Source organism: Garra rufa, chromosome 7 (genome assembly GCF_049309525.1).
Source record: "Garra rufa chromosome 7, GarRuf1.0, whole genome shotgun sequence".
Taxonomy (NCBI): Eukaryota; Metazoa; Chordata; class Actinopteri; order Cypriniformes; family Cyprinidae; genus Garra; species Garra rufa.
Genome location: NC_133367.1, coordinates 42,956,577 through 42,962,905, shown reverse-complemented (window position 1 = coordinate 42,962,905; position 6,329 = coordinate 42,956,577). Strand labels below are relative to the sequence as shown.

At 36.8% G+C, this 6,329-nt stretch overlaps 1 protein-coding gene across 1 annotated transcript in view; it reads right to left on the bottom strand.

Moving 5' to 3' along the window:
• Positions 1 to 607: 607 nt before the first annotated feature.
• Positions 608 to 6,329, bottom strand: part of kcnh1b (potassium voltage-gated channel, subfamily H (eag-related), member 1b) — a 93,404-nt gene continuing 87,682 nt past the window's right edge. The window contains exon 11 of the mRNA XM_073844315.1: positions 608 to 1,462. Coding sequence (XP_073700416.1) covers positions 608 to 1,462 — 855 coding nt within the window. The remainder of the gene's footprint in view (positions 1,463 to 6,329) is intronic.

Sequence of the window (6,329 nt, the reverse complement as noted above, 5' to 3'; positions counted from 1 at the left end):
GGACAAAGACATTGCATACCAATTGTCAGGTCAATTTCAATAACGCTTGCGAGCTGTTTTTATGTTTTTTTTTTCCTTCTTATAGCGCCACCAAGTGGCAGAGCTGCACTTTTTTTATTTATTTGACCAAATATTGAGCTCAGACATGGTTGTTCTAAGTTTGGTGAAGATACCTCATTCCGTTCAAAAGTTATAGCTTTTTTAGTAAAAGTGAGCGGTTTCGCATTTTTGCTTGCTGTAGCGCCACCTATATACTGATTGGGGTGAGTCAAATTGAGCTCTATCATACAGCCAAGTTTCAAGTTTCTTGGCCTTAAGGTTTGGTCTGCACGATCAGTTTTACGGCGGAAGAATAATAATGAAGTTGAAGTTTCAATAAAAAAAAAAATAATAATTGGTGATTCCATAATTTTAGCTATTGTACCATTGATTCCAATAAAGAATCTTTAATTTTAAGAGTGTATGAGCGATGCAACACAAGTTTGAAAAAATGACAGCACTGAAAAAGTGTTGCAAAGTAAGATACTAGTTGAGGTCAGTTTGGCTTTGTCTATAACAGGACCAAACTCTGTTCCCTTCAGCTCACCACATCAGACATGAAACCCAATTAGGAGAAATTGTTGTCATCCATTTCTGAAACTGGAGAGTCTGGTCTTGAGATATCAAACAGGTTTGAAGATCCTGAGATCTTTCTGTCTTTGAGAAGCCGGAGCATCTCAGCGAGCTGGCCTTCAAGCGCGCTCATTCTGCTGCTGAGGGAGAGGATGTCTCCTCGCAGCTCCTGCTTCAGTTCTGTAAAGCAGGCCTGAAGGCTCTGTTCTGGGATGGGGTAAAATGCTCGCTTGCCCTCTGCCTGCAAGGGGCTCCGATCCTGAGGGGTCCGAGTGCTGCCGTCGCCCATGTTGTCGAGCCGCAGGTCACTCTTGGTGATGCCGCTGTCGCACGAGTCTGTCTTCTTGAGGGACAGTTCGTCTTGCGACTTAGTCCTGTCTGGAAGCATCTCCATGGACTCTGCTTTGGACACAGAAGACCAGGACAGATCAGACTTGGTGGTGGCATCTTTCAGCCGACCCCAGCCTCTGTTTTTGGGAGGTTCTGCGGACTTGTTTCCTGTACAGTTTCCATTAGGGGTCACAGGAGTGCAAAGTTTGGCTCGAGATGAGGCTCTAGACGAGGTGGAGGAAGATACTGAGGTAATCGGTGTGGCTGGACTTTCAGTGACTGTGACAACGGTGGTTGTAGCAGTGATCTCGTGAACCACCGTCTCTGCTTTGCCTCTCTCCACGTCCTGCTCTCCTTGACTCTCTCGCTCCGCCGCCAGACGTGCCTCTTTCTGCTGCCGGAATCGCTGGAAGAGACGGCGGACTGGGTGATCTGGAGGAAGATTCAGAGGAGCTTCGTTCTTCCTTCGCAGCATCTCCTCTTCCTCCCGTTTGACGTCGCTTATTTTACGGAAAACAATCTGTGTGATTCAAAGAGGAGAGTATATTTATGCATAAAGATGAAATACGTTTTAAAAGAATAGATTACATCACAGCTTATGTTAAGAACAGACCAATACTAGATAAAAGTTTGTTAAGACAAACTTTAAGTTGGCTTGAGAAAGCCGGACCAGAAAGCTAGCATGATGAACATGTTGTTAGCATGTTTCTGGCATGAGTAGCATGTTGTTAGCATAATTATCAAGGTACTAGCATGATTAGCATGTTGTTAGCATGTTTCCATCATGATTACCATGTTACTAACATGTAAAGTTAATCATGTTAGAAACATGATAACAACAAGCATGTTTCTAGCATGATTAGCATGTTGGTATCATGTCTCCAGCATGATTAACAAGTTGCCAGTATGTTGCTAGCATGATTAGCATGTTGTTAGCATGATTAGCATGTTTCTAGCATGTTCTTAGCATGTTGCTAACATGTTTCCAACATGCTTAACATGTTACTAACATTTTGCTAGCATGATTAGCATGTTGTTAGTATGTTTCCATCATGATTACCATGTTACTAGCCTGTTGTTATCATGTTTCTAACATGATTAACTTTACAAGCATGTTTCTAGCATGATTAGCATGTTGGTGGCATGTCTCCGGCATGATTAACAAGTTACCAGCATGTTGCTAGCATGAGTACCATGTTGTCAGCATAATTATCAAGGTACTAGCATGATTAACATGTTGTTAGCATGTTTCCATCATGATTACCATGTTACTAACATGTAAAGTTAATCATGTTAGAAACATGATAACAACAAGCATGTTTCTAGCATGATTAGCATGTTGATAACATGTTGGTATCATGTCTCCAGCATGATTAACAAGTTACCAGCATGTTGCTAGCATGATTAGCATGTTGTTAGCATGATTAGCATGTTTCTAGCATGTTCTTAGCATGTTGCTAACATGTTTCCAACATGCTTAACACGTTACTAACATTTTGCTAGCATTATTAGCATGTTGTTAGTATGTTTCCATCATGATTACCATGTTACTAGCCTGTTGTTATCATGTTTCTAACATGATTAACTTTACAAGCATGTTTCTAGCATGATTAGCATGTTGGTAGCATGTCTCAGCATGATTAACAAGTTACCAGCATGTTGCTAGCATGAGTACCATGTTGTCAGCATAATTATCAAGTTACTAGCATGATTAGCATGTTAATAACATGTAAAGTTAATCATGTTAGAAACATGATAACAACAAGCATGTTTCTAGCATGATTAGCATGTTGATAGCATGTTGGTAGCATGTTTTCAGCATGATTAACAAGTTACCAGCATGTTTGCTAGCATGATTATCATGTTGTTAGCAGGATTATCATGTTGTTAGCATGTTGTTAGCATGTTGCTAACATGTTTCCAACATGCTTAACACGTTACTAACATTTTGCTAGCATTATTAGCATGTTTCCATCATGATTACCATTTTACTAGCATGTTGTTATAATGTTTCTAACATGATTAACTTTACAAGCATGTTTCTAGCATGATTCACATGTTGTTAGCATGTCTCCAGCATGATTAACAAGTTACCAGCGTGTTGCTAGCATTAGCATGTTGTTAACATGATTATCATGTTGGTAGCATGTTTCCAGCATGATTAACAAGTTACCAGCATGTTGCTAGCATTAGCATGTTCTTAGCATGATTAGCTTGTTTCTAGCATGTTCTTAGCATGTTGCTAACATGTTTCCAACATGCTTAACATGTTACTAACATTTTGCTAGCATGATTAGCATGTTGTTAGTATGCTTCCATCATGATTACCATGTTACTAGCATGTTGTTATCATGTTTCTAACATGATTAACTTTACAAGCATGTTTCTAGCATGATTAACAAGTTACCAGCATGTTGCTAGCATTAGCATGTTGTTAGCATTATTATCATGTTGGTAGCATGTTTCCAGCATGATTAATAAGTTACCAGCATGTTGCTAGCATTAGCATGTTGTTAGCATTATTATCATGTTGGTAGCATGTTTCCAGCATGATTAACAAGTTACCAGCATGTTGCTTGCATGATGAGCATGTTGTTAGCATGATTATCATGTTTTTAGCATGTTCTTAGCATGTTGTTAACATGTTTCCAACATGCTTAACACGTTATTAACATTTTTCTAGCATGATTAACATGTTGTTAGTATGTTTCCATCATGATTACCATGTTACTAGCATATTGTTATCATTTTTCTAACATGATTAACTTTACAAGCATGTTTCTAGCATGATAAGCATTTTGGTAGCATGTCTCCAGCATGATTAACAAGTTAAAAGCATGTTGCTAGCATGATTAGCATGTTGTTAGCATGATTATCATGTTGATAACATGTTTCCAGCATGATTAACAAGTTACCAGCATGTTGCTAGCATGATTAGCATGTTGTTTGGCATGATTATCATGTTGTTAGCATGTTTTTAGCATGTTGCTAACATGTTTCCAACATGCTTAACACGTTAATAACATTTTGCTAGCATGATTAGCTTGTTGTTAGTATGTTTCCATCATGATTACCATGTTACTATTATGTTGTTATCATGTTTCTAACATGATTAACTTTACAAGCATGTTTCTAGCATGATTAGCATGTTGATAGCATGTTGGTAGCATGTTTCCAACATGATTAACAAGTTACCAACATGTTGCTAGCATGATTATCATGTTGTTAGCATGATTATCATGTTGTTAGCATGTTCTTAGCATGTTGCTAACATGTTTCCAACATGCTTAACATGTTACTAACATTTTGCTAGCATGATTAGCATGTTGTTAGTATGTTTCCATCATGATTACCATGTTACTAGCATATTGTTATCATGTTTCTAACACGATTAACTTTACAAGCATGTTTCCAGCATGATTAACAAGTTACCAGCATGTTGTTAGCATGATTAGCATGTTGTTAGCATGATTATCATGTTGTTAGCATGTTCTTAGCATGTTGCTAACATGTTTCCAGCATGATTAACAAGTTACCAGCATGTTGCTAGCACGATTAACATGTCACTAATATGTTCCCATCATTATTACCATGTTACTTGCATGTTGTAATCATGTTTCTAGCATGTTGGTAGCATGTTTCCAACATGATTAATAAGTTACAAGCATGTTGCTAACATGATTAGCATGTCACTAGCATGATTATTATGTTGTTAGAATGTTCTTAGCATGGTTAGCATATTACTAGTGTGTTGCTAGTATTATTAACATGTTTCTAACATGTTTCTAGCATGATTAGCATGTCACTAGTTGGTGCTAGCACGATTAACATGTTATTAGCATATTGTTAACATTATTAGCATGTTGTTAACATGTTTCCAACATGTGTAACAAGTTACTAGCATGCTGCTAGCATGATTCTATTATGATTAACAAGTCACTAGCATGTTCATAGCATGATTATCATGTTACTAGCATGTTGTTAGCATGATTAGCAAGTCACTAGCATGTCTCTAGCATAATTAGCAAATTATCGCAATGTCAGGACGGTTGTATGGTCATGCATTTTTGACTTTATGTCCCCCATTAATATCAAAATGAATTTTAATACAGAAGTAAAACCTAAACTAATAGCTAGGATGAGATAAATGAGCAACACTTCATTGACCCAGAAAAGTTCAAAGCCCTTGGTCACTGTGCTCTTTCACTGCATCTATCTGAGCTCTTGATCTTCATTTTGAAGTGTTGCTAGAGGGGTTAGTCACTGCTATCTTTATCTTCATGATGCATCAAAATCAGGCTTTGAAGAAGCTGATTTCTGAAAAAAAAACAAATCCCAATGATACATTAAGATGATACGCAGCTGTAAACATGATTTTTTTCCTGGTTCCACTGAATCTCATGTGTTTTTCAGTCGCCAAAGGACGCTGTCACTTTTGCTCATGGTCATTCATTTCCAAATAGATCACATCACAGCCAATTACATGAGCTGTAAATGCCAAGAAAAACAAAAAATGACTTCATGACCAGTGTTCAGGGCAAAACATTACAAATAACAAGAGTTACGTAATCAGATTACTATTTTAAGTTACTTTTTCCCATTTATTCACTGGCAGCTGCCTTTTTTCAATTTTGGGACAAATTCGGAGTGAGCTGCAGAGGCACTTCTTTCAGACTGAGGCTTATTAATATTACTTTTGGTGTGAAAGAGCCCTTACAGTTGGCAAAAATATAACTATATATTACAAATATTGAGTTTTTTGTTATTGAAAGCCTAGCCCAAAAAGTAATGCAAAAGTAACCTAATGTAGTACTTTCTATAAAAAGTAACAAAGTAATGTGATTAGTTACTTTTTATGTATTAACACAATATTGTAATGCATTACTTTTAAAAGTAACTTTCCTCAACACTGTATTACTGTAGCTGCATTTCCATTACCCTTTAAATTGCCCAGATTAAAATTGTGAATTGAAAATATGCCTAATGGAAACACTTCAATTGAGCAAAAACTTCCATATATCGCAAAAAAAGTTTTTAGGCTCACATGAGGTGTTTTTTTTTTCCGAAAAAGGAATATTTTGCAAAACAGAAATGGAAGTGATTTTTTTTCACATTTACAGTTACATTTAATTAAATATAGATAAAATCCCACAAAAATCTGGTGCCATGACTTTTCGCAAGAGGAAAAAAATACATTGTAGTTGCATAACATCGGTTAATTGAAACATTTCGCAATACTTTTAAATCGACATTTATAAAAATATCTCAAATAAGTTTTGCGCAAATTTGTAATTAAACCGTGCCTAGTGTTGATTGGCTGATGGGACTACAGGAATGGACACAGTCTCAAACACAAACCCTATCCAAAGTTGTTGAATGTTAAAGGT